The sequence below is a fragment of the Elgaria multicarinata genome, chromosome 12 (assembly GCF_023053635.1).
Source record: "Elgaria multicarinata webbii isolate HBS135686 ecotype San Diego chromosome 12, rElgMul1.1.pri, whole genome shotgun sequence".
NCBI classification, from domain to species: Eukaryota; Metazoa; Chordata; class Lepidosauria; order Squamata; family Anguidae; genus Elgaria; species Elgaria multicarinata.
Window position 1 is genome coordinate 23,128,600 of NC_086182.1, and position 27,675 is coordinate 23,156,274.

The 27,675-nt window shown below is 43.1% G+C and overlaps 1 protein-coding gene across 18 annotated transcripts in view; it reads left to right on the forward strand.

Moving 5' to 3' along the window:
• Positions 1 to 27,018, forward strand: part of ST3GAL4 (ST3 beta-galactoside alpha-2,3-sialyltransferase 4) — a 139,385-nt gene extending 112,367 nt beyond the window's left edge. For 15 of the 18 annotated variants that reach the window (XM_063139296.1, XM_063139302.1, XM_063139297.1 and 12 more), the window contains 10 exons: positions 4,859 to 4,937; positions 8,702 to 8,783; positions 9,743 to 9,823; positions 10,017 to 10,114; positions 17,399 to 17,459; positions 19,398 to 19,493; positions 20,809 to 20,998; positions 21,628 to 21,780; positions 22,706 to 22,849; positions 24,381 to 27,018. In XM_063139296.1, coding sequence (XP_062995366.1) covers positions 4,859 to 4,937; positions 8,702 to 8,783; positions 9,743 to 9,823; positions 10,017 to 10,114; positions 17,399 to 17,459; positions 19,398 to 19,493; positions 20,809 to 20,998; positions 21,628 to 21,780; positions 22,706 to 22,849; positions 24,381 to 24,467 — 1,071 coding nt within the window. In that variant the 3' untranslated portion in view covers positions 24,468 to 27,018. The remainder of the gene's footprint in view (positions 1 to 4,858; positions 4,938 to 8,701; positions 8,784 to 9,742; positions 9,824 to 10,016; positions 10,115 to 17,398; positions 17,460 to 19,397; positions 19,494 to 20,808; positions 20,999 to 21,627; positions 21,781 to 22,705; positions 22,850 to 24,380) is intronic. The other 3 variants (XM_063139304.1, XM_063139305.1, XM_063139306.1) reach the window with 3 other exon arrangements.
• The last annotated feature ends 657 nt before the right edge of the window (positions 27,019 to 27,675 follow it).

Below are 27,675 nucleotides of genomic sequence, written 5' to 3' on the forward strand. Positions count from 1 at the left end.
CACTGATTTGATAGACAAAGATTTATTCCCGTACAGTATGTTTTTATATAACATGTACAAAGTGATAAATGTTGAGATGTTTGCTTAGCTCCAAGTTGGCTATCTTTTCAGGATAAAAACCTTTTTTAAAAAAAGTATTTCCCATGCCTTACAGATTACTGTTCTTAACTTGGGTGTTAACTGGTCAGGCTGTTGCTGCTTTGTCGCAATTGTTGTGAATTTTTAATATACGGTTTTCTATTGCCGCATCAGGATATATATTTTAAAATGAAAATATCTGCTGAGCTGAGCTGTTGCCTTAAATGTTAAAGGCTGAAAACATAGACCCAGACGTCTAAACGGCATTTGGGGAAGGATTAAATCTTAATTGCTTACGAATCTGATGAGGTGTGCACAGTTCCATTTTGTTTGTCTGCGATGTCACCCCTGAACAGCCTGGAGAGGATGCGATGTTGTGGTTTTCAATTTGCAAAGACAGATGTCTTGTGCCTGCAGGGAAGCCTCAGATCTCAAAACAAGCAGACCTGGCTTTTGATCTTTCATGAACCCTTGGAGTTCTCTGACTCCATGCTCCTGCACTTAAAATGCATATGCATAAACACTGAGGCCCAAACCACACATTTACATGAAAATGGATGTAATGGGAGCCCTGTAGCATGTTTTGGGCGAGGAGGGGCTTCTTTTGAAAGGGACACTGCAGAGCAGAGCAGAGAAATGATAAAGGACTACTTTTAGTTTGATATTGAAGATTTTATTGCAATGTTATTTTTTTAGATTATTACTACTACTACATTCTAAATGATAAAACATGTAGAGAAATTTACTTTATGAAGCGTTTAATAAATTTAATAAATACATAAATAAAAATAAGTACTCATCCTTTCATGCCTACTGTTTCCCTTCTCCAAATCACACCTCTTCCAAGCTGCTGCTTTGCCCCCTGAGGTTTAAAATCAATGTTTTCCTCCACTAAAAATCTGGGGAGGGGGCGATTTGGATAGGGGAAATAGTAAACAGGGGAAAGGGTTAAGTGCCCGAAGGCTATATGCTACTGCCTGTATCAAAGACAGTATGTTGGGATCATGAATGGGAGGGTACTATTGCAATGATAGTACTAGATGGACCCTTGGTCTGATCCAGCATGGCTCTTTTTATGTTCTTATGTCATGGGAGAGGCAATCCTTTCCCCCTCTCCCATATTGCTCTCTGAGATTTGCTGTGCCACCTAGTTAAGGGGGAAGGAGTTTAGAAAGACTAGTGGATGAGCATGAAGATGGGTGCCTTGATTGGTGATGGGTTTTGGCGAAATCAATCCAAATTTGGGCAACTTGGTCTGATTTTTTGGAGGTAGCCTGTCTTAGTTCTAAATCAACCTGTCTTGAGCTGTGGGGGAGCGTTGCCTGACACTAACCCACACAATGTTTTTTGCCTTATCTAAATCAATCTCCTATTGCATGCATGTATGCGTAAGGTGTAGTTTGGGCTTCAGGTGCCAAACCACATCAGTGTAGCTGTCTTCAAGAGTAAACACAGAATGTGGGCAGGGAAATTTCCTTTTATGTGTACTAACCCACAAGGCACTGGAGTGTTGAGTTTTGCTCCAAGGCACTAGATTGGGAGAGAGACATCCATTAAGGGAAGAAGGTAGCAAAAATAAATCCTGGGACACCCTGAGAAATTGGATTCCGTCTTCTGAGCCAGATGACAGGCTTAGGGGAAATTCTTTCCAAGTATGTAGAGCATTTTCTTTCATACCTGTGTCTTTGTGATGGATACCTTTTGATGTGTTTAGTGGCTGCAAAATGTACCTGGTGCCTAGTATGGGTTCAGGGCCTCGGATAGTCTTTTTAAGTCTTTGGGTTTTAGAATATGAACAATACTGGTGGATGAACAAATCTGCAAACATTCCTACTTATTACACAATTATACTTTGCAGTTTGGAAAAGGATAGAGCTAAGCTCTGTGGTTTGTAATCTTATTTGCCTGCAAGTGATTCACACAAACGTAGGAGATATATGAGATATATGAACTTTATAAATTGCCAGAATATACGGTTACATAAGTAAGCCAATAATAAACATAAACCGGAACAGGAATGAATAATGCCTTTTAAAATATGAATTAACTATGTTTATTAAGTCCGGATGTCTATTTGATTGCACACCTTTTGATAAGTTAAATTCTGAGTTCAGTTGACATGAATCTAAATGAACCACAATTAATGTCTATTAGATTTTTACATGATTGTTGATGATTATGTATACTTATTTTTATTTTTAACTAAGCGCATTTAGGACTCCTTGAAATCAAAGTGCTTTCCTCATTTTTTAAAGAAATATTGAAATATGCTGATTTTAATTCTGTGCTACAAGTGGAAACAAGAAGAGCCTGAAATATATATATTTTAACAACTTTATTGTTTTTTGCAAAAGAATAGAGAAAAAGAGACAAGCAAAGAAAGAAAACAACAGAACATCACACACTTAACTAACAATACAATGCAATACATCTAATAAAAACACATATGCAAAACATTTTATTTATTTATTTATTTATTTAGAATATTTATATACCACTCCCCATTGAAAAATTTCAGAGCAGTGTACAAGGTAAAATGAAAATAAAAACAGAATAAAAACAGTTAAAACAAAATTTAAAAGAAGCAATAACAGTAATCCAAGGCTGCATGTTAGAGAAAGGCTTCTTGGAATAAAGATGTTTTCAGGAGGTGCCGAAAGGAGTACAAGGTCGGCGCCTGCCTGACCTCCAGAGGCAGGGAATTCCACAGGAGGAGAGCCACCACGCTGAAGGCTCTTCCCCTGGTGGATTCCAATTGGAGGATGGATCTATGTGGAACCACCAGGAGCAGGCCCTCGGATGACCTCAGTGACCGGGCAGGTTGGTAAGGGAGAAGGTGCGCTCTCAGGTATCCTGGTCCCAAGTGGTTTAGGGCTTTGTACACAAGTACAAGAACCTTAAACCTGGCCTGGTAGCGAATAGGCAGCCAGTGCAGCTCCCTCAGCAGAGGAGTTACATGCTGGAAAGGGGCAGCTCCAGACAACAGCCGAGCTGCAGCATTCTGCACTAGCTCCAGCTTCCGGAGCAGCTTCAAGGGCAGCCGCACATAGAGCGTGTTGCAGTAATCCAATCCTGAGGTTACCAATGCCTGTACCACCGTGGTCAAGCTATCCCTGTCCAGGAGAGGCCGTAGTTGACGAACAAACCGAAGATGGTAAAAGGCACTCCGAGCCGTGGCGGCTACTTGAGCCTCCAACGACAGAAATGGGTCTAAGAGCACCCCCAAACTACGAACCTGTTCTTTCAGAGGCAGTGCAACCCCATCCAGAACAGGCAATGAGCCTGTCTCCCAGACTCGGGAACCACTCACCCACAGGGCTTCCATCTTGCCAGGATTTAGTCTCAGTTTATTGGCCCTCATCCAGCCCATTACTGAGTCTAGACACTGGTCCAGGACCTGCACAGCCTCACTTGATTCAGTTGTCACAGGGATAGAGCTGTGTGTCATCAGCGTATTGATGGTATTTAGCTCCAAATCCCCTAATGACCGCTCCCAATGGCTTCATATAGATGTTAAATAATATTGGGGATAAGATGGTGCCCTGCGGCACTCCATAGCTCAATTGCCAAGAGGCTAAGGACTGATCACCCAATGCTACTTTCTGAAAACGACCCCGTAGGTAGGACTGGAACCACTGTAAAACAGTGCCTCTGATGCCCATCCCACAAAGTAAAAACACATATGCAAAACATATAAGACCATATTCCATTTGAGGTAGTCTTCATGTCAGACATATGGGCTGTCAATTACTACCCTTTAGCCAGCCCGGTGTTCTGTATTAAGACCACAGATTATATATAAAAACCACAAACAAATACATCATTCTTTTGCAACTCTTGTATATACTCTATCAGAGGTTTCCAGTCCAATACAAACGAGGTTGTTGATTTTTCTCTTACTAGTGCCATTAAGTATGGCCATCTCCGCCATCTCCAAAACCTTAAGCAGCCATTCCTCCATTGATGGTACTTGTGTATTTTTCCAGTATTGCGCGTATACTAGTCTGGCAGCTGTCGTCATATATAGAAACAACGTTCCACCATTTTCTTTAAGTTGATCATCCATAAGTCCCAACAAGAATGTGTCTGGTTTCATTTGTAGATTTGTCTTTCATATTTTTTGGATCTGGGTCCAAAAAGATTTTGCTTTTTTACATGACCACCACACATGGTAAAAAGTTCCTTCTTGTTGTTCCTATTTCCAACAGTCTCCCAAACAACCCCTGTACATTTTTGCTAATTTTGAGGGAGACGTATACCATCTATACATCATCTTGTAAAAATTCTCCTTAAGTCTGGTACTTAACATATATTTTAAACCTTTCACCCACATATTTTTCCATAATTCCATTGGTACATTATACCTAAAGTTTTGATCCCATTTTATCATACAATCCTTGGTTTGTTCATTCTCTGACTCAAGCTTTAACAATAGTTTATAAACCTTAGAGAGCCTGAAATATTGATGTAGGATAAAAACACAGAAAAACTATGAAATCCTTGGAAATTGTTGCAATAATTTAGCTTTTGTTGTTGTTGTTGTTGTTATTATTGTTGTTGTTACCACTGTTTCTGTTTGGATACAACTTTAAAATATGCCTGTTTGAACATATTACATTTTATATATTCAGAGATTTTTCTTGGAATCTGCTGTCTATTTGCTTGCTTATTTAAGTAAGCTACCAGTAGGAAGGGAAAATGTAGACATAATATATCCCAGCTCCTTGGGCTTCCTTCTGCCATATGAAATTCTTAACGTACCCCCTTATTTCTTTTCTAGGTGACCAACAGCAGCCACCATGAGAGCAAAAGCCACCGGATGGGTCTTCACCTGCTGATAAAAATGATCAACAAGTCTCGTAAGTCCATGTACTGCTCCACTTCCTCTCTCATTCTATACACCTAACTATCTGGAATCAGGCATACTTGTGTGTCGCTTGGAGGAGAAGGCACAAAAGAGTAAGGCTTACACATTTATAAATGAGTTAGTTGCATAGAACACTGGATTATGCGCAGGGTTGCATTGCAAGTCTGTGACTGGGTTCACGCAACACGCAAACCCGCACTCAGTGATTGAGTGTGTGTTGTTGTTGAACCGTGGGTTGTTTGTTGAACCATGAATTATCGGGTTGTCTAAACCCAGGATATTTTCTGCAGGGTGGCTTGTTAACCATGCAGTGTGGCGTATGAACCCTATAGTTCAGTATGCATATGAATGCATATGAACCCTATAGTTCAGTAACAACCCACACTCAGCCACTGTGTGTTGGTTAGCATCATGCGTGAATGCCCCATTGTAAGACTTTGTGTGGGTGGTGCTCCAATTATGGAATGGTGATGGATTTTAATAATCACTAAGAACGCCAATTTGTAGATAAATAAAACATCCATAGTATCAAGGAAGGTATATTTATATAATGTTATATAGATGTTGATATTTTCACTGATTCTAGAAAATGTCATGTGATACACTGCTTACATTAACCTTGCTCTTGTGTGCAAGCTACAATACATTAGTTGAGTTGATAAATTGGTGGTAGCAAACTTTACCTTGCGGGGCTCAGTGTTAAGGGTGCACATGTATTTGTTTTTTCAGGCTACTTTGATCCTGCAGGGTTAGTGTGATAGCAGAAGCGGGAGGGGGAGATGTGTCTCCTTCATGCCCTGATTGTGAGATTCCTGAAAACATTTGATTAGCTGCCGTTGGACTACATAGATGTTTGGATGATTTAGGAAGAAAACATTATAGATGGCCTTCTAACAACGAGCTGGGAGCTTTAAATAAATTAATATTAAGTTGGAAGCTACATGACATGCCTTCATGATCTTTAAGACATTGATATAATGTTAAGGGCTTTGGTAATATACGCATTTGGTTATGCTGGCTGGGGAATGCTGGGAGTTCTAGGAGTTTGTTTTTTTCTGACTAGGCCTGCCCATGCTTGCAACCTGAATTGTTTGAAAGGCAGATGACTAATCAATCCAAGCTTCTTTAATCAGTTGACAACCCTATTCAGAAATGGTAGCAGAGCATTCTCCATGTCTCTGGCACTACACAAGCACGCAGGCGACAAAAGGGCTTACAAACTATTTTAAGCGTGGTGTAGTGGCTAAGGTGTTGGACTGGGAGTTGGGAGATCCGGGTTCTAGTCTCCACTCAGCCATGAAAACCCACTGGGTGACTTTGGGCCAATCACATAGGGCTCATCTACACCAAGCAGGACATTCCACTATGAAAGTGGTATGAAAGTGGTATATAAAAGGCAGGAGCCACACCAAGCAGGATATAGTGGTATGAAAGTGGCATATGGTATGTGTCAATGGGCCCCAACAGTTGTCAGTGCAATACCTCTATAAAGCAGTAGTGTGGCTCCTGCCTTTTATATACCACTTTCATAGTGGAATATCCTGCTTGGTGTAGATGAGCACTTACTCTCAGCCCAACCTACCTCACAGGGTTGTTGTTGTGAGGATAAAATTGGGTGAGGATAAAGCCTCGGGTTCCTTGGAGGAAAAAGGGTGGGATATAAATGTAATAAATAAATAAATAACAGATAGCAAAAGGGGAACAGTGTGGAAGAAATGAAAAGCTTCACACAAAGATATTTTGTAATTATAGTGAAAGTTCATTAGAGAGTAGTAATGGATAACTACTTCTTGGACGCTGCCAATTAAACGTCTTGTACTGGGCAGGATACAACATAATAACAAAGTGTGTTGTAACAGGGGGGTTTAATTTCTCAGACACTGCCTAAGCTCTTTTTAAATGGATGGTGTAAGGGTAATTTTGGAGCTCATGGATGATGATCCTGCTGTGGTTTGTTTTCTTCTTCCTCCTGCTTTATGGTTGAGCAACGTGTAGCCCTACAAAGGTTGTTCAACTGCAACTCACATCGCTCCTCGCCATTGGCTATGCTGGCTAGAGCCACAGCCTGGCAATATCTGGAGAGCCACTGTTTGTCCACCCCTGCTTTAGAATGTATGTTGGATGCACATAGTTGTTGTGTTGTTGGATAGCATAGAGGGTAAATTACAGTCGACCTGTGTATCTCTACTTCCCTTGCTCGGCTTCGTCCATTTTCTTCCGCTGCCCCTTACGCCTGGAACGCTCTTCCAGAACATTTGAGAACTACAGGTTCAATCACAGCTTTTAAAGCTCAGCTAAAAACTTTTCTTTTTCCTAAAGCTTTTAAAACTTGATTTTGATCTGACTTTTATACTGTTAGTTTTACTCTACCCTGTGCCTGTTTGGTGCATTCTCTTCCCCTTCTTATTGTTTTATTATGATTTTATTAGAATGTAAGCCTATGCAGCAGGGTTTTGCTATTTTATTGTTTTACTCTGTACAGCACCATGTACATTGATGGTGCTATATAAATAAATAAATAAATAATAATAATTTCGTCTTGAAAAGCGTTACACGCCTCAGGAAGGGAGAGCAAGGCAAGTTTGCCAATTAATTCAAGACACGTCCCTCCACTTTATGAACACTCTCCTTTTATATCCGTTTTGGTGCTTAAGGTATATCTGGAGGAGGAGCTCAGCACGTGCCCGTGCGTTTAGATTTCCCGAAGCACCAAATAAAATCCTGAATGTTGCTGTTCTTTGTGTACTGCTAAGACACCAGGTGCTTTTACACCTCATGCTAAATCATGCACAAGCAGGAACAAGCTACAGCAAGCATTGGACTCTCCTCTATGCCCCTTCCCTTTTCCTGTGTGTGTAGGAGAAGGAGTTTAGAAGTGTCTGCTTTTTGTTGACCATAGGTGATGTTTTCCAGACCAGCAATCCGTAATTAATGTTAATTATGGTTAATTTAAAACAAGCCAACGTCAAACTTTGGTTTCTGAAGCTGCCTTGTTTCAACCATCTGTCAGGGATGCTTTAGGGTGGATTCCTGCATTGAGCAGGGGGTTGGACTCAATGGCCTTATAGGCCCCTTCCAACTCCACTATTCTATGATTCTGTGAATTAACCATATCTATTGAGAACCACCATTCCAGGTTCACATGACACAGCAAATTGTAGTTAACTAAAATGGAAGCAAAAGCTTCCAAACTAATCCTCCCTGCTGTGAAGGAAGAGGAGAGCGAAGAGTGTGAGGCCGAGGCTCACTGCGGCTTGTCCACGTTGCACTAAACCATGGTTTAGTGTGATGTGCGGATGCAACAATGATGTATTGATTTTCCAGTGGCTAATATCTTTTCTTCTTTTTAAGTGTATGGGGCACAAGCCTGCTTAAAAGCCATCCCTCTTGACGATTAGATTTAAATTTGTTGTATTTGTTTGTTTGTCATTGTAAATAACATTAAAAAATAAAATAAAGCGATGTCAACTTCCCCAACCTATTCCTGTATTTTGTATGGCTTGTTGGGTTACATGGCGTTGGGAGAACAGCTTTCAGCATTTGATCACTCAAAGGCAGTCTTGTTGTTATTGCATCATATGTTCTCAGGAATGAAGCTTGGTATTAAAAATAGGCACCCTGAGCTGAGTTCTAGTAAATCCTGGCTCATGTTAAACCTAGCTCTCTGCCCCCTTGTATTCCAGCATATGTCTTCTTTTGCAGTTACGATTGAATAGCTCAGTTTTAATCAACCTGCCACCTCTTCTCTTTCTTCAGGATGGAAGATTCTCGGACTACTGGCTATATTTTTAGTGATGGTGTGGTATACAGTATCCCGGGAAGAAAGGTACATACAGCTGTGAGTGTATTTCTTTAAAAGCAAATTAAGTGTGCACAGGAGGGTCATTGATTTTTTCCTCTTGCCCACTTCTAAGGCAGATTTATTAACTGAATCAGACAGCATTTGATTAATAGCCACTGTTTAGAAACTTCAGTTAGTTCAAAATGCATCTGCCAGACTCTTGGCCAGGACCGATAGGTGGGACCATCTTTCTCTTGCTTCTGAAACACCTTCCAAGTACAATTCAAAGTGCTGCTGTTTACCTTTATTGCCTTGTATGGCTTGGGACCATCGGACCTTTAAGGAAATGCTGATGCCACGTAAGATTCAGGAGATGATGGTGGTGCCTCCATCACAGGCGAGGCAGGTAATGACTTGGGACAAGACCTTGGATGTGTTCAGACGTCACAATAGTCCATGATGGGTTAATAACTCACAGTAGCTTATATTTTAAGTAGCCCGCTTATCAGCCATTGGCAGCTTAGCCTTGCTCAAAAAACAGGCAGATACATGATCAATGGTTGTGAGTCTTGGTTTTCCATTGCACCAACCCTAGCAAAATGCTTTCAAAGATGTATCACTGCGGAGAACACTCTTTATCAAACTACTTCCCTTTCCCTTTCTGGTGACTCAACCAGCAGCCATTGTGAGCTTTGGGCCTAACGGCACGTTCATGTTATTCACGCTTAAAAAAAAATCCAACTTGCTCAAGCTAAATCCCTTCTGTTTGGAAGGAAAAGCAGTTGTGTGAGGCCTTGATCCAGAGCATGGTCTGAACTTGGAGGCTTCCATCTCACGAGGATGCAACCCATAGGATGTGCCCTTAGGGGAGATACTGTAATTCAGTGGTAGACCCAATGCTTTGCATGTAGAAGATCCCAGATTCAATCCTCAGCGTCCACTCTTTTATTGTACAAGAGAGCTCCAAGACTGGGTTAGGAAGTGACAACAACAACACTTTGCCATTTGTCTTACAGTTTTGATTTCCATTTTCAAAATGACAAGATGACTTGTCCTCTGGGCGAGGTGGAGAGGAAAGCTGCACAGCTCATTGCAAAGTAAGTACCTGGGCTATCCTATGCTGCGGGAATGGGGTCTCTGTGAATCTCTTCTATTCACTTTTCCAGGGTTCAGGGACAGCGGCAATGGGGCGAGATCCTAAAAGGAGTGCTAATACTGGCGGGGAAGGAAGAATCTCTGAATATATGGACTGTCCAATTTACCTTTTCTTCTCTTCTGCCTTCACTGCAGTTACACACGGGACCATCCACTATTTTTACAGCTGAAGGATTACTTCTGGGTAAAGACCCCCTCCGTCTATGAGCTGCCATATGGTACTAAGGGAACCGGTAAGCAAACCTACCTGTCTCTTTTAGCGCACAGCTTCTGTCTTCGTCTCTATATTTTCTACCCTTTCCTTCTCCTTTTTCTTGGTTTTGGCTTTGTTGGAGAATTTTCACTCCGTCCTATTAAGTACCCTTTGCATTATTTTGTAACGTAATAAATCTCATTTGTCATACAAATGTGAGCCTGGTGTGCGTTTTGTTTTCAATTAGACTTCACTCTTCTTTCGAGGAGCTCCGAGCATCTTTTATATAGTTTCCAGGTGGCCACAGTAGACAGGGCCAAAATTGCGTAGTTTCCACATTAGAATTGCATCCTCTACTTTTCCATATTTTCTTTTCTCATGGTGCGCTCAGTTATTTGAGAAGGCGTTCACCAAATCACTTAGTGCAGACTACTTATCCACACCACTTACTCTAGCCGTATTTGTTCAGAGAGTCACGGCGGCTTGAGAGCGAATGTAGGCAAAATGTGCATTTCTTAGATGCGCAAAATGTGCATCTATAAAGAAGCGGCAATAACGGGAACACGCAAGAGACAAAAGAACAACAGAATGCATAACAAACTGACTGGGTTCAGACAACACGATAACCAATGTTGGTTTAAATAGTCAATGGTTGGTTCTTTAACCCACTGTGGGTTATCGTCTTGTGTGGAGGGAGTTTTTTAACCAATGGTTGGTTATTTGACTGAAAGAACCTACGCAAATAACCAATGCCGTGCCAAGTTCGCGATTTGAACCACCGTTGGTTCTCGTGATGTGTGGAGGGCACTGTTGGTTATTTCGTCAGCCACAGTGTTGCAAGGCAAGAGCATTCAAAGTGGTGGCTGCTGCTGTAGAACAGCTGGCAGGTTAGATTTTCAGCAGCAATGGCTGATGGGATACTAGCGGGAGGGCTGAGGGGGGAGAGGGGGGGATGAGTGAGTCAACTCAGTATGGACTAATACTCTTCTCAATGCTGATCCTAATCCACACCACAGTTAATTATTATCACTTTGTGTGGGAAGTGTACCCCCTTGATAAACAATTGTTGTGGTGATTATTACTCCACCATTGTCCAAAAGCATCCACTGACACCTTTTTTTCTGGTGGTGTTTGTTGTGTGTGTGTGTGTGTGTGTGTGTTTTAAAGAACTCTATGATGGTGTCTGAAATGGCGTACACATTTATATGTTCCTTTTTTTTGTACTGATTTGATCTGGCACTTCATCAGTTGATAGATAAGTTGTGGTTGTTGTTGTTTTTAAAAATTAATCAGCATACATAGAAATCTTTGCTTCTCTCACCACTCTATGCCACTTTTTCCTCCGTTGCCATATGTGCAATTCAGATGATTTCAGCATTTTAAAATCATCCGTAAACACACCGTCACTATCACAGTACTTAAGGGTGCAACCCTATGCATGTTTAGACAGAAGAACAGCCTACAACTCCCAGCATGTCCCAGCCATCCATAACGGCCAGGGAATGCAGGGAATTGTAGGCTTCTTCTTTCTAAACATGCAAAGGAGCGCAGCTAAAACAAAAGTATCCTAAAACGGGGATATAGTTGTTGTTTTTAAAGAATTTGGCAATGTCATCTTAATACATGAAGTATCCATGAGATTATAACTGGAACATGAAACAACATCAGATCAGATTTTTATTATGCGGTCACAGACCCAATAAAAGCAATACCAACAATCATTAATTTAAAACCATAAAATCACAGTCTTTTGTTCATCAGGCTAAAAGAGTTATTTAAAACATACACATATTTAAAATATATAGGCATAGTTAGTAAAATTGGGAAAGTGGGCCCCATGCTGCAGGTTGGGAATCCGAGGTGGATCCTGGGTCTGGACCAGTTGAAGACCACTAGCACATGAAATATTCTGGCCTCTGAGCAACATCAAATCCCCCAAGGATTTAGCTTCGTAGCAAAATTCACAAAACAAGCACTCTGGGTAGCAAACAGATCGTTCGTAGAGATCAAATGTTCAAGATTCTTAATTTCAGAGGTCAATGATTTATAATTTTTGATTTATGGTTTTAGCTGGCAAACAGACAACTTCCATAAAGATTTCACCATATTGATTAATTGTTTCAACTATTTGACTGTACCAATTAACCTTGACATAATTTTGACCTGATTGTGTTCGCTGCAGTAGGCAAAGTCTCCTCTGGGCATGTGTTCAGCCTCATACTAACGGAACTCTCATAATAGTTGCCATTGGCTAGAAGTTAACCAGTTTTAATAGCACAAATTCCACGTCCCATCTCCAGTGTGAGTGACTGGCTAAGCCACCGTATTCGTTACCAAGAGGCAGTCAGAGTGTGATTAATGCTTCTTATTTTCCCAGGAAGTTCAACTAGAGAAATACTTCCAAAACAAATACAATTCAAGGACTTTCAATACAAAGGTGGAACAGTAAATGTGTCCTTGCCGTTTCCCCCCTTGTTTAAGCCAAAATCATTATTGTATACAAAGTTTGCTCAATGAGGGGCCCATTGTGCCGCAAAATATGTTGGGTCCTACTTATTAACTAATGAAGTCTTATCTGCATACCTCTATGGATTGATCTGACATCTCTTAATTTTCTAACCCTCTAGTGCATGACAGGACAAAAGACAATGTACACAATGAGTGTTTTATGGCTTACATTATGGCAGAACTTTTGAGTTGTTTAATACATTATTAGTAGTGTATATTTTTCTGGAACTCCTTTTTAAATGTGTTAAATCCCAGACCATCACACAAACAAGAACGAAAGGTCTAAGACATTCCTGACTTGCCTCACTGGCATTTTCATATTGGGACCAATTCTTTTCAACTTGTTCATAAATGATCTGGAATTATTTATTTTTATTTTTATTTATTACATTTATATACCGCCCCACAGCCGAAGCTCTCTGGGCGGTTTACAACAGTTAAAAATGGTAAACATTAAAAAGTATACAAAATTCAAAAACCATCAAAAACATAAAAACAGTATAAAAACAACAGTATCCATTTAAAAACAGCAATTCTGGGCTCCATTAAAAACAAACAACGTTGTTAAATGCTGTTAAAATGCCTGGGAGAAGAGAAAAGTCTTGACCCGGCGCCGAAAAGATCATAGAATCATAGAATAGCAGAGTTGGAAGGGGCCTGCAAGGCCGAGTCCAAACCCCTGCTCAATGCAGGAATCCACCCAAAAGCATCCCTGACAGATGCTTGTCCAGCTGCCTCTTGAATGCCTCTAGTGTGGGCGCCAGGCAAGACTCATGGGGAGATCATTCCACAGTCAGGGGGGCCACCACTGAGAAGGCCCTCTCCCTTGTTGCCATCCTCCGAGCTTCCCTCGGAGTAGGCACTCGGAGGAGGACCTTAGATGTTGAGTGCAGTGTACAGGTAGGTTCATGTCAGGAGAGGCGTTCCATCAGGCATTGCGGTCCCAAGCCATGTAGGGCTTTATAGGTTAAAACCAGCACCTTGAATTGGACTTGGAAATGTATAGGCAGCCAATGCAAGCGGGCCAGAATCGGTGTTATATGCTCAAACCTCCCTGTTCCAGCTAGGAGTGAGCAGTGAAGTGGCCAAGTTTGCTGACGACACCAAATTATTTACAGTTGTTAAAACACAAAGGGATTGTGAAGAGCTCGAAAGGGATCCCTCCAAGCTGGGAGAGTGGGCGTCCAAATGGCAGATGCGGTTCAATGTAAGCAAGTGTAAGGTGATGCACATTGGGGCAAAAAAACCCAACTTCAAGTATAACCTAATGGGATCTGAGCTGGTGGTGACCGAACAAGAAAGGGATCTTGGGATTGTGGTGGACAGCTCGATGAAAATGTCCACCCAGTGTGCGGCCGCTGTAAATAAGGCAAACTCCATGTTAGGTATTATAAGAAAAGGAATTGAGAATAAAACAGCCAGTATCATACTGCCCTTATACAATTCTATGGTGCGACCACACTTAGAATACTGTGTACAGTTCTGGTCACCACACCTAATAAAGGATATTATAGAGCTGGAAAAAGTGCAGAAAAGGGCAACTAAAATTATTAAGGGGCTGGAGCATCTCCCCTATGAGGGAAGGTTATATCAACTGGGATTGTTTAGCTTGGAAAAAAGGAGGCTAAGGGGAGACATGATAGAGGTGTACAAAATTATGCATGGTATGGAGAATGTGGACAGGGAGACATTTTTCTCCCTCTCTCAAAATACTAGAACCCAGGGTTATCCCATGAAACTGATTGGTGGGAGATCCAGGACAAATAAAAGGAAGTACTTCTTCACACATAGCGCATAGTTAAATTATGGAAGTCACTACCAGAAGATGTAGTGATGGCCACCAATCTGGATGGCTTCAAAAGGGCATTGGATAAATTCCTGGAGGCAAAGGCTATCAATGGCTACTAGCCCTGATGGTTGTGTGCGGTCTCCAGTATTTGAGGCAGTAAGGCTGTGTGCACCAGTTGCTGGGGAACATGGGTGGGAGGGTGCTGTTGCACCATGTCCTGGTTGGCCACTGTGTGAACAGAGTGCTGGACTAGATGGACCCTTGGTCTGATCCAGCAGGGCTCTTCATATGTTCTTATTAAGAAGAAATAAGGGTATTAGCTATCCTAGACCTGGTGTTTGGTTTCTGGCAAGAACTGGTTGATGAGGTGAAAGCAGTGGGGACTTGGGATGGAAGTGACCATGGGCCTGTTCAGACAGCACGCTAAGCATAAATAGAGATGGCAGTAGTGGATACAAACAAGATACAACCGAATTAGTGCACAAAGCACACAACTACTATAGTATAAAAATTGGAGTCAAAGATAGGGTGAACAGTTATAACAAACAGAAGGTTTTATAACAAGAACAAAAATTCAACAATTTTGTAACAAAAGCAATCTTGAACAGATAACATGAAAGTTATGAACAAATGCATGTTGTACAATAGTAATAATCTACAGTGTTGAGACACGAATAAGCCTTTAAAGTATTTTAACCAAAAAACCATACAATGTAATATAGTTACAATAGGAATCCACAGTGTGAAGACACAAAATAGTCTCTTCAGTGGTTTTTTGTAACCTTTAAACAGGCTACCAGTTTTAAAAAACCTGTTTTTGCAGATGCTTCATTAGAGACACTGAAAAGAAATAATAAAAGATTTTAAAAAAATATTATCCCCCCAAAAAACAAACTGTAGATCCAATCATAATATTGTTGGTGTGAGAAGTATTCAGTTTGGTTTAAGAAATTTTGACGCACCACCATGTATAGGGCTAATGACGTGAAGAAAATGGGAGAGTTCATTCCATGTATAATCACTAGGGCTGTGCACAGACTCCAAAACTGTCTTTGGCTTGGCTGAGAGTTTAAAAATTGCTTTAAATGTTAACTGTTTTTATAGTTTTAAATTTTGTATATTGCTTTTTTAATGTTCCGTCTTTTAATCTTTGTAAACTGCCCAGAGAGTTTCAGCTATGGGGCGGTATATAAATGTAATTATTATATTATTATTATTATTATTATTATTATTATTATTATTATTATTATTATTATTATTATCCAGATCACGAGATGTAATGGTACTGCTTTATTCTGTTTTGGGTCTGGTCTTACCTGGGCTAGTGTGTCCAGCTTTGGGCACCACAGTTTAAGAAGGATATTGGCACTCACTGGGCTGTGTCTATAGGGGGGCAATGGAGGTGGTGAGCCTGGAGGCAGAGCTGAAGAAATTCTTGTATAAATGACTCCTACTAAAATTCACTGGCAACTGTGTGTGTGTGTGTGTGTGCGCGCGCCTAACAATGTGTGAAGAGGCCCAATTCATTAGTTCCGTCACCCCTTTTATTTTACTGATCCGTTATGGTAGCCCTCCCCAACCTAGTATCCTCCGAATGTTGTTGTTTTTTTTAAATTTTATTTATTAAACTCCATTTAACAAAGCAGTTTTTAAAAAAGTTAAAAATATATATAAAAACTTACAAGTCAGACAGCGTTTCTAATAAATACACAAACACAATCCTCCGAATGTTTTGAACTTCAACACCTGCCAACCCCAGGCGGAAGGCCAATGGGCAGGAATGCCAGGAGTTGTCGTCCAAAGCATCTGGAGGCCACCAGGTTTGGGGCTTTTATAATGTTGTGTGTCCTCCACACTTCCTCCTGTATGCAGTAGACCTCTCACAAGTGAGAGAGGAGATACCAGATGGCAAACACCTCTGCCTGCTGAGAACATTTTTTGACTCATTGGATGCCTATTTAAAGCGGGAAGCGCAGGAAGCTACGTTGTAGACTCACTGTTGTTGGGTGGGGGGGTGTGTAACAGCAGAAGAGCATCCGAAATAGACCCACGAATGGAAGAGAAATGTGTCAACATGCTGAAACTGAGATTTTATGTGTAAAAAATGAAATTCCATATCCAGCTGACAGAGCGTAGCCAACTGTTCTCGCTTGCTGTGGCTTAGGCAGCTTTGCTGTGCTAAGAAGCAGTGTGTTCAAAGGCAGCAGGCTGCTGAATGTCACTTGCTGAGGAAGGCAGCAACTCTCTCTCTGACCACAACAGAAAGCTGGATTCTTCTTCTTCTTCTTCTTCTTCTTCTTCTTCTTCTTCTTCTTCTTCTTCTTCTTCTTATTATTATTATTATTATTATTATTATTATTATTATTATTATTTATTTATATAGCACCATCAATGTACATGGTGCTGTACAGAGTAAAACAGTAAATAGCAAGGCCCTGCCGCATAGGCTTACATCTAATAAAATCATAGTAAAACAATAAGGAGGGGAAGAGAATGCAAACAGGCACAGGGTAGAGTAAACAGGCACAGGGTAGGGTAAAACTAACAGTATAAAGTCCGCACAACATCAAGTTTTAAAAGCTTTAGGAAAAAGAAAAGTTTTTAGTTGAGCTTTAAAAGCTGCGATTGAACTTGTAGTTCTCAAATGTTCTGGAAGAGCGTTCCAGGCGTAAGGGGCAGCAGAAGAAAATGGACGAAGCCGAGCAAGGGAAGTAGAGGCCCTTGGGCAGGCGAGAAACATGGCATCAGAGGAGCGAAGAGCACGAGCGGGGCAATAGTGTGAGATGAGAGAGGAGATTCTGAACTTAAATAGACCTTTGGCCTGATCCAGTATGATCGCCCTGCTTCAGCTTGGAATTTGGAGCCAAAGCAGGGCATAGCCCTACTCTTGACTAATATAAGTTCCATTCATTTCAGTGGGTCTACTCTAAGTAGGACTAACATTGGACACTCCCTTTCGTTCTTAATGTTTGAACCTCGGTAACAAGGACCAGCCTCCTTTAACTGCCTGCCTTTGTTTCTTTGCAGAGGAAATTCTTCTGCGAGTTCTGGCAATCACAAGTTACTCTCTCCCCGAGAGCTTACAAAGGTAATATTAGGTTCACCCGCCTCTCCCCTTTACGACGCTGATGTCACCTGTATCACTTTCAACTTAGGGACATTCCCAAGGCGATGGGCTCAGACATTGGCTTGGTTCTCGCCCCTTTATGGAACTGGTAGCTACAGAGCATGGAATATCACTTTTCCTAGTGTTGTTCCTCAGGATGAGTTGATGCACAGGTGATACACTCTTGATAACCGCAAGAATATATTGATAAAGATAGATGCAACCTGAATTCAGGAACAAAAAGATTCAGGGAACCTGACCAGCAGCAGTCAGAGTGGGATGGTCAGAAGAGGATACAGCGAAGGTGTTCTGTTTTTACAGAGAAGGAAGAGTTGGAATATGGACAAGAGCTTCGTGGTGGAAGGTCCCAGGTTTAATCTCTTGTATCTCCAAGTAAAAGGGCCACAAGTGTCAGGGACTCTTGTTGGCCATCATTAGTCTGAGGCAACAGCGCTGAGCTATATGGACCCATGGCTTCATTCATCATCCCTTCCACGTTCAAGCATTGAGTGCTGTCATTTACATAATAAAACACCACCACCCACAGAAAAGAGGAAGATCTTAGCAGCCTTCGGGAAATCCCAAGGTTTTCAACAGTACAAAACCCTAAAGGAAGAGCCCCCTGCCCCCTCCAAAAGAAACACTTGTTCACTTTTGTCTCCTTCCTGATTCCCAGTTCGATTCAGCCAAATTTCCTAATTTGCGCAAATTTCCTCAATGGACGGAATCGGGGGGCCTTTAGTATATGCTGGAAATTTGCGCAAATCTCCCATCGGATTGCTGCTCAATTTGCACCCGATTCCAGTTCTCACTGATCAAGCAGCAATCGCGAAGAGGAATCAGGCACGAGACAAACAGCAAGACAAGTTTGGAGAATGCTGGCGTTCTCAAATGTCGCTTGTTCGCCCGTCTCTACTTGTCCGTTTCCAGCCGCAAAAATACAGGAGCTTTTAACCTGCCTTCCAGCCCCCCTGAGGGCGCCCCTCAATTTCAACCTGCCAGTCGCCATTTTCTTCCCCTTCTGGCCTAGTTCCCCTGCCTGCTTCAGTTCTTTGACCACTTCCACGTGTCCCACGGCCAATCTTTGGTCATTCGTTAGACGGCTTTCTACAGTGTCCAGCTTTCCTGCAGGAGACCTTGTCAAACGGCACGGCACAGTGGCTCCTGCCGTGTGCCGTCCAATTCGTCAGCCTTCAGTGGTGTCCCTGTCTGTTGCTCCCGATCAAGTGTCTGACACCCAGTCCCAGACCTTGCATTGCTTTGGGGCACAAAATCACGGCACTGAAACGCAGCCAGACGTCTGTGGAGTCACTTCTCTGGAAGTCGGTTAGGGCACTTAAAAGGGAAAAGTATGTTTTTTTAAAAAATCCGTAAGACAAAGCAAGTGTTGGTTTTGGCACAGGTGTGTGCAGCTGAGCTGTCAGACATCCACAGTTTGAGTTAAATAGCTCAGTTGGGAGTGTGCAGGTGAGGCTTCATCTGCCAAATTTGTTTTGCCTATTGGGTGGTATAAAAATGCAATAAATAAATAGCGTAAAACTCCCATTCAGGTTCCAGATCCAGCTAGTCCAGTATTGCCTCCTCCCACTGAATGCAGATTCCAAGGTCTGAGACAGAGAAAGGTCTAATCTCCATCTACCTGACCATTTTAACTGGAGATGCTGCCCACTGAACCTTCTGTATGCAAAACATGTGCTCCTTACTTATTCCCCCCCCCTTTTTTCCCAAAGTCATAGGCGACCAACCCCACCCTGGGTAGGGCTTATCTGGAGTAAAGAATTAGCTGTCCACATAGCTACCATTGCCCGATGGGAAATGCCAAAGTAGCCCGCCCCTGTCCGTAACTGGCCATCTGATTATTCTGCCTTTTGAGATGGGTTTCGTGTGTGTCGAATTGAATCTTCCTTTCCCCTTCTGCAGGTTGAAATGCCGGAGATGTGCAGTCGTAGGGAATGGATACCGGCTCCGAAACAGTTCGATGGGAAACGCTATTAACAAATACGATGTTGTGATCAGGTAATGGGATGCAGACGTTTGTGCGTTGAACTTGCGGAGGGACTAACGTCCTTGGACACAGTGGCTTTCTTTGGACATGCAAAGTCTGTTTTGCCACTGCGCATCAAGGGAAAGATGGGATCGCCGCCAATCCTCATCTCAAATCTTCCACTGCCGTATGATGTGCTTACCTTGTATCCTGATACCATTGCACTGTGCATTTTCCCCTTCTTGCCTTGACCAATGGCAGAGGGAAATGCCTAATGGGGTAATATTAGGGAAAGCGTTTTATTATTTATAGGGGAAGGCCATAGCTTTGTGCTTTGTATGCAGAAGGTCCAGTTTCAATCCCTGGCATCTCCAGGTAGGGCTGGAAAGCGCTTACCTGAAACCCTGGAGAGCCACTGCCAGTCTGTGTTGGCAATACTGGGCTAGATGGACCCATGCTCTGACTCAGTATAAGGCAGCTTCCTATGTTCCTATTATGTTGTAGAGTGGAGAGAATTCGATGCCGGATTGTTGTTTTTAATAGCATCCTAACGTTTTATGTAGCAAATTACAGTTCTTAGGGAAAGACCCAGGAACTCTGGGTTTGTGGCTACATTATGGTTTTCCTCTTGCTTAGAGGATCAACTGATAAAAGATCTTTTCTACACGAGGCTGTTAATCACTGCATCAACTTTCGGTTTTGTCACAGCATTGAGAGCCGAGCAGTACACAAACAGCTTTTCCTTTCCTGCTTTTCAACTACATAACCTCTAGGTGGAGCTATGTTGTTGTGGGATAGTGCAAACGCACAAGTAGGAACAGCGCTTTCAGAAATAATACCCCATTTTCCCCGTTCTAAAAAAAATGCTTTGGAAAAAACCCAGAAGCGAAACTGGAGGATCACGTCGGCAGCTAAAGAAATCCGTGAACGACCATGAGTAAGGAATCACGAGTGCATAATAAACGCCACATTTAGAAAGTTCAAAGTAACTGCTTGGTTTGGCTCTAGGGAGTTCTAAGCTTCCATCGAAAGAAGGCAAGAGATAACTCACTAATGTGGCTAGCTGCCAGCATCCTCTAGGACAGTGGCAGGGATCCTGGTGACCTCCAGACGTTTTGGACTGCAACTTGCATTAGCTCCAATCAGTATGTCTAATGGTAGGGGATTATGAGAGTTGTCTAAAACATTTGGAGACCAAGTTGCCTTCCCTTGCTCTGCTGTAACATTTGGGCAGGTGACGGCAATTGGATAAAACTCTGATACTGGGTGTCGTTGCCATAAAACGAAGAGGCATCTAAGCTGCATGACTCCTGCCTCACTCTGTCCCTCCCTCTTCCTCCCTGCCAGGTTGAACAATGCACCAGTCCATGGTTACGAGAATGATGTGGGCTCTAAGACCACTATGCGGCTCTTCTACCCAGAGTCAGCACACTTCAACCCCAAAACTGAAAATGACCCCAATACACTGCTGGTACTGGTGGCATTCAAACCTATGGATTTCCAATGGGTGGAGACGATTCTCCACGACAAGAAGAGAGTAAGTGATCAGGGTGGGATGGGGTGTCAGGAACAGCGCATTTGGTAGTGCTTCATGGGTGAAAAGAAGAGCACCAGAGATCCTGTGCGGCGGAAAGCTGAGTCTGCTGACCCACAAGCTCTTCCTTCTAACTTCAGAACCATGGCAGTGGGTCATGAGTGCTTCTGTGCTCCTGCGGATACTGTGTTGGGCTTGGATCGGAGAGACCCATGTTGGAGTCTCAGGTGGTAGCTGTGGATGGGTGGTACTCTTCAGCTTTCTTCCACCTCTAAACTGAGACTAATAATGACCTACCTTGAAGGGTGGTGGCGTGGGTGAATATAATAACGAAGGTCGTTGAAGCGGTTTTGTGGGAGGAGGAAAGTTCTGCACGTACGCTGGGGCATTGGCCTTTCCAAGCAGCCTGGACATGAAAAGAGAGAGATTGAGAGAGAGAGACACAGCTAAAGCTTGGTAGATTAGGTTCCAGAATGCAACGCCGCAAAGCTCCGGCTGAAATCGATGTAGCTTTTTCTGGCTCGCTTTTCTCGCCTTCCCCTCATTTAAAGCAGCTCAGCTCTCCTGCTTCGATACTACCCTTGAGAGTAAAGACCACATGACTGACCTCCCTGTTTATATCCTCTTTCCAGATTCGGAAGGGCTTCTGGAAACAACCTCCCTTAATTTGGGATGCGAAACCTGAGCAAGTGCGGATTCTGAACCCGTATTTTATGGAAATCACCGCTGCTAAATTGCTTCACCTTCCAGTGAAGCAGCTGGGGAGGTTAAAACAGGTAAGAGAGGTGAGCGTATGAAAGATTTTTCAAGGCTCTTTCATGCCCTGCATCATCCTCTACCCCATAACTGGCAGAAGCAATGTATCATTAAGTAGAGCAAAACAATTCAATTTGAACCATTTATGATGACTTAGCGGGGTCATCTTTTATTGACACTGAACTTCTTTTAGGAGCTAATGTGGTGTAGGGTCTATAGCGTTGGACGCAGCCTACAGGGACCCAGGTTCAAATCCCCACACAATCACACCCTTCTGCCAGCCACCATCTCTCACCCTAACCTGCCTCACAGGATAAAACCTAGGAGAGTTTTTGTTTTTTGGGTGGGGCGACTCTGTGAAGTCATTCAAGGAAAGGAGGGATAATATTTGGAGCTGAATTTATTTATTTTCCTGCAAACCAATAAAGAAACCTGCCTTTAAGCAATTGGGGTGAGCATAAAGGCTTATTGCTAGAATCTCACTATGAGCGTTCGGTTTACTTTAAGAAGTCATGAATGAAAATGAGGACGCTTTTGGGGAAGGGAGACCCATGTGGGAGGAAAGAAGAGGGAAGCCAAATAAGATCAGATGTATTTTCTGCTGAGGCTTGCAGATGACTTCCAAAGATTTTGGTAGGCTCCAGATTTACTTCTCAAAGGTAAATCAAAATTCTGCCCAAACTTTCTCAAGTTACAGCAAGCATTAGTGGTGTAAGTTCTTGTGTGTTTTCTGTTTTTTTTTTCCCTGTATGAAAATAGTAACATGAGAGAGATCCTGCTAAAGACAAGCCACCACTTCCTGAGAAACTTAAGGAAAGACTCAAGAAGTTTGTAATTGAGAGTAAAACCTTAGGCTGTGTGGACCTGACCCCATCATTCTCCCTAAAGGCTGGATAAAGCAGGACTTCCCTATAGGGAAAGCCTCCTCTCTCACGCTGCTTTGTCTTCTTCTAGAAACCAACCACAGGATTAGTGGCCATCACGTTAGCATTGCACTTCTGCGACGTGGTGCACATTGCAGGCTTTGGATACCCTGACTCTGCCAACAAGAAGCAGACCATTCACTACTACGAGCAAATCACAGTGAAGTCGATGGCTGTGAGTAACCACTTCCTCCCTTGTCAGAAGAATACGTGAAGCTGCTCATAGAGGGAGGGGGTTAGATGATGTTATCTTGGCTTAGTAAGCCCAGTTCTGAATGAGCCTTTTACCTGGGCACACACCCCTTCAAACAGTTAACTATAGTTTCCCATTTCGTCCAAACAGGAAACTATGCTTAACTGTTTCAGAACAAGTTTCCCTCCTGTTGTACGCCGTGTCTTTTTAATTTGTAAGCCTGATGGCAGGGCCTCCCTCCCTCCCTCTCTCTGTCTCTCCCTCCCTCTCTGTCTCTCTCTCTCTGACTTTTATTGATGTGAGACACTTTGGAAAACAATGATTGTCTGAAAAGTGGGATAAAAATGCAATAAAGAAATAAACAAGCCAAGATAATAACCAACATCAAACCATGATTAAATATCCTGGCTTGTTCCAAAGCTGTTATTAGTTGTAGTTTCACAGTTTGGAAGGACCGGGGAATCTATAGTTAAAGGAAGCCATTTTGGTTTGTTCGCTGGCCCACACAAAGAGAGAAGTGAGAGGGCTGTGGCTGTAGACAAAAGGCACATTTATATCTCAGTTTAATTAAGCCAACATATGACCAGCTGAATATGGTGGTCCATCTAACCAAGTCCTGTCTGCTTTGACTATGTGTGGCTCTCCCATGTCATAGGCAGAAGACTTCCGCAGGCCTGCAACCTGAGAGCCAAAGCAGACCAGTGTGCTGCAAGAGAAATGCTAGTGTGTCATAAGCAACCAATTCTTTACATGAAAGTCTTCCACACTCACAGGGAGGTCTGTCTGCTGCATCTCTGCACGAGACTGTTCTGGCTATTTCTTGTTCTGATCATTCTGCTGTCTCTGCAGTTTGGATTATTCAGTCAATCGTATGGGTGTGGTTAGCTTATCCCATTAGTTATTTCTGCAGCAGCGCAAGCACCATTATCCAACCACATGGGAGGTTTCCTGATGTCTCTCTGCATGAATCAATATGCAGCAGAGAACAGGACTGGAACCAAGGAGTGGAAGTTACAGAGGAGAAAATCCAGCAGAGCTGAATATTTATTTATGTATTTTATTAGTCATGCTTATGTGCCTCTTAATAAGTTCCTTAAACACATATCTGGGTGTCCCGGTAGGCACTTTAGCTGCGTCTTTTTGCATGCTAGGAACCGTTTGGCAGTGGAGCAGGCTGCCTTGGGTGGTCTTTCCCTCATTGGAGGTCATTAAGCGGAGGCAGGACAGCCATCTGACAGATGCTGTTGTTTCATCCTGCAATGCAGATCTTGCATTGACCAGAAAGTTGGACTACATGTCCTCCAGGGTATCTCCCAATCAGTGGAGGCTGGTGGCTCCGATTTCGATGGCGCGGTAAATCCATTCTGGGTTTCATTCAGAACCCGCCGGAACTCTGAAGAGCTATCCAAGGTGCTGAACCTATCCACCCCTTTCAGGATCTATTTGTGCATGTAAAGCTGAAAAAACAGCATGCGGTTTGGCCTAATGGATTTCCTGTTGTCTTCTTTTACAGACTTCAGGGCACAATGTCTCCCAAGAGGCATTAGCAATAAAAAAGATGCTTGAATTGGGACTCATCAAGAACCTCACTTACTTCTGATGGAATATGGACTGCAGTCCCCCCCACGCCCCACACACACCCTTGAGCTGGCTGCTGGACCAACTGGGGCACGTTGTGGCTGATAGTGTCTCCTGCATAGCTGCCCCTTCCCCCCACCCCCAGTACTGACTGGTGCAAAGACCCTGCAACTTTGCTCGAGTGACACGCAGGCTGGGTGGAAGCACGCGCTTGTTCGGTGTATTGACAGCTAAGGACGGAGATGGCCCTGGGAAGAGGTTGGACGATGGTGACTGCCGTTGGAGGCAAATGGCCTTGGTGGACACTGCCCCCTACAGGGGACACTTCATTTGGACGATTGCAGGAGTTCCTTGGCTTCAGACTGAGACTTATAGAAACCGAAGCTCCTGAAATCTTCACCAGTGGCAGCTGAGATGCACACGGCGGGAGGTGGGGGGGGGGCAAAGCCAGTCCCACAAACGTTCCCACGGGGTCAAGTGATCCCCCCCTCAATGGCGTGAAGCTCCATTAATCATTTTGGACTTCTCACTTCAAGAGACACAGTGGTGGCTGGCTGTTTACTTCTCTTTTTAAGTTATAACCAGCTCAGGTGAGACCTGATGGACCAGGAAGCAATTGAATGAAGGATTGTTCGTTGTTTGCCATCTTCTTCATCTTTTTTTTTCTTTTCAAATGAAGATGAGACAAAGTATACAAGTTCAAGTCCCCCCCCCCCTGTCCAGCGGAAGAGTTTAGGAGGCCCAGGAGAACAGTTGTTAGGGATGCAAGGAGTTGGCGATAATGTTTATCGCTCATCCAGTTGTTATTTGGGGGGCAAAACTGTGGCAAAAGGAAAGAATACCCTACAGTATTTGTTAGCCGTTTTTATACTAAAGACAGCGGAGCTGAACTGTCCATTTGGGCTTTCTGGACGCTTGGTTGAAAATTAATCCCCCTTCTGTGAAGGGTGTGTGTGCATCCATGTGTGTATGTGTTGTGTGTGTGTGTGTGTGTCTGGCCCAGGTTCAGCATCTCAAGTCTGTCACATATAAGCTGTAGGCTTCTTTCTTCCAGTATATGGGAATTATTCCCCACCAGGAATAGGACTGCAGTACAAACGAACTCTCCTGGCCAAAGTGGAGTCTTGAAAGAAGGGGGGCGAAGATGGAATAGTGAGAAATTGTGTGTCCGCTTAAAGAGAAAAGGGACAGGCACAGTGTTGTTCCTCTCTAGTAGAACCGAAACTGTACAGCACCTTCGCCTGTCGTTTCCACTGTTGTTAGGAAGATGAGTATTTTTTGTCATTCGCAACGAAGGCTCTTCTCTGGGGGGCTGGACGTAGGAGGAACGTTGACAGTAGGCTGCCTCGTCACAAAGCCAGGGGAGTGGAGGTGGTCCAGACATTTCAGAAGCAGCCTCCAGGTCTTTGAGGGGGCATAAGGAAGATCCCAACACTGGCAATCAAAGAATTACAACGGGGTGAGGATTAAAATATTGATTCCGGCACAACACCATAGAGATAGATGTAGATATAGATGTTAAAGAGGCATGGGAGTGTCCCTTAAGTTGAGTTCCCCCCTCCCTCCCAAAAAAATGTTCTACCATTATAATCCTCAAAATTCTACTGTTTATAAAAATGACACCTGTAGAGCTAATAGTTTGAAACTTGGCCTCCATTATCTTCCAAATATGTTCTACACTTAAGCAAAATTTCAACCCAATCCGTTACAAATTGCCACAGATACGGTGGCAGCTGGTCACATATCTTTCTTTCAAATTGTGGAGAAATCCACTGATATACTTTATTCAATCTTGTTGAAGAGGTATGTCTTTTGTTGGCTGGGTGAAATTCTGAGTAGCTTTCCTAAAAAAAACCCCCGATCACGTTCTTTCTGCCCCATGAGAGTCTATGGCAGCAACTTCTGGCAACTTTATGTTCGATAGGTTCAGTTTCATTCTGAAACTAACATGTTACCACTACACTCCAGTGTGTGTGCATGTGCACAGGAATCAATATTACATGGTTTTGTGCAGGAATCAAAATTTGAATTCCTCCTTGCCAGTCCCCCGTTGGGATCAAAGTGTGTTTATATCCCATCAGCAAAGTGCACTTATTTCTGGTTAAGGGGTCTGGATTGACTGTTGCTGAATCTGGAGCTTTCTGATTCATCCACTGGGGAGAAGGCAAAGGGAGGTAGATGACAGGATACATCCCCCCCGTACGTCACCACCAAACTTCGTATGCACAGCCAACGTGCCTTAGCCATGCTTGCAACTGCCCAAGCTCCAGGGCTCTGCTGAGAATGCAGCTTCCAAAGGCTTGGGCCAACACGTTCATTAGAAGGTGGTTGATTAGATGGAGTTGCCTGTGGTATAGCCCATAAGGATGCCCAGGGAACGTGACCTCGGGAGCTGGTTTATCACAGAAATCTGGACTGTTCCTTGGGGGTAAGAAGGGAAGAGAGATTGTTTTACCTAAAGATTATGATTCCAAAGGGGTTTGAATCCCTCAGGGAACGTTGGAAGTGTCTTTCCTGACTAAGTGATTCTGCAGTTCAGTGTTAAGTAATTTAATAAATTTAATTTAAAGCTACTCTTTACCAAGCATAAATATATATATTTTGCAAAGGAAGGTCGGTGGTTATTTCCATTGAACTTTGTCTTGGGGATTAGGGCAATTGTGTTCAGGGTGGTGGGAAAATGGGACCCTCTTTTGGAGTGGGGAGAGGATGCTATACCTTCAGCTGGTTCCCAGACCTGCACAGGGTGGAAACAGCAAAGCGTTTTCCCCATATCACATCCATAGAGAAGCAGGGAGAAAATGGCGGAAGAAGGCACACATCCTTAGAACGCTGGAGCGATCAGTGTTGTGGGGATTGGATGGGAATGAGGAGGGAAAAAGCAGAGACTCGGCAAGAATGCTACTTGAAGGTAACTCAAGGATCAGCCCAAAGAATGACTTCTTTGTTGTTCAGGCAAAACTCAGCCAGATAGGCCTTATGCTACATGTCTTACAATGGGCCAGTGAGCACTCATAGAGGGCTCATTAAAATGGTCGACACTGCCGCCTCCCGTACCCTGAAGGGTTTTCAGCACTGAAAGGCATAACGTATAATGGGGGACCACGCACAACTCCAAACACTAAGGGATACTGGCTCTTCGGAACATGTCTGTTGCTTGCCCCTGAGGAATGCTGAGGATCTCCCCCTCCCCAACTCTGCTCTTGATAGTTTATCAGGCTAGGTTCTAG